We start from the raw sequence: 240 nt of genomic DNA on the forward strand, positions 1-240 counted from the left end.
GGGTGGGAGGTCTTGTCCCACAGGAAGCTCCTGGCTGGGAGAGGGGTCCTTGCTGGGTGGGAGGTCTTGTCCCACAGGAAGCTCCTGGCTGGGAGGGGCGACTTTGGTGGGTGTAGGCTCCTTGGCACCTGGCCCCTTCCCCTCGTCCAGGGGCATCTCCTTCTCATCTGCCTCTGTCTCAAACATCTGCAGCACAGAAAGAAGAAGACAGGGGCTCAGAGGAGGGGCTCAGAGGAGGGG

General features: G+C 62.5%; 1 protein-coding gene across 6 annotated transcripts in view; it reads right to left on the bottom strand.

Moving 5' to 3' along the window:
• The window catches only part of Rgs3 (regulator of G protein signaling 3), a 124,097-nt gene that overhangs the window by 12,567 nt on the left and 111,290 nt on the right, over window positions 1–240 (bottom strand). For all 6 annotated transcript variants that reach the window (XM_026781910.1, XM_026781911.1, XM_026781912.1 and 3 more), the window contains one exon: window positions 31–186. In XM_026781910.1, coding sequence (XP_026637711.1) covers window positions 31–186 — 156 coding nt within the window. The remainder of the gene's footprint in view (window positions 1–30; window positions 187–240) is intronic.

Source organism: Microtus ochrogaster, chromosome 10 (genome assembly GCF_000317375.1).
Source record: "Microtus ochrogaster isolate Prairie Vole_2 chromosome 10, MicOch1.0, whole genome shotgun sequence".
Taxonomy (NCBI): domain Eukaryota; kingdom Metazoa; phylum Chordata; class Mammalia; order Rodentia; family Cricetidae; genus Microtus; species Microtus ochrogaster.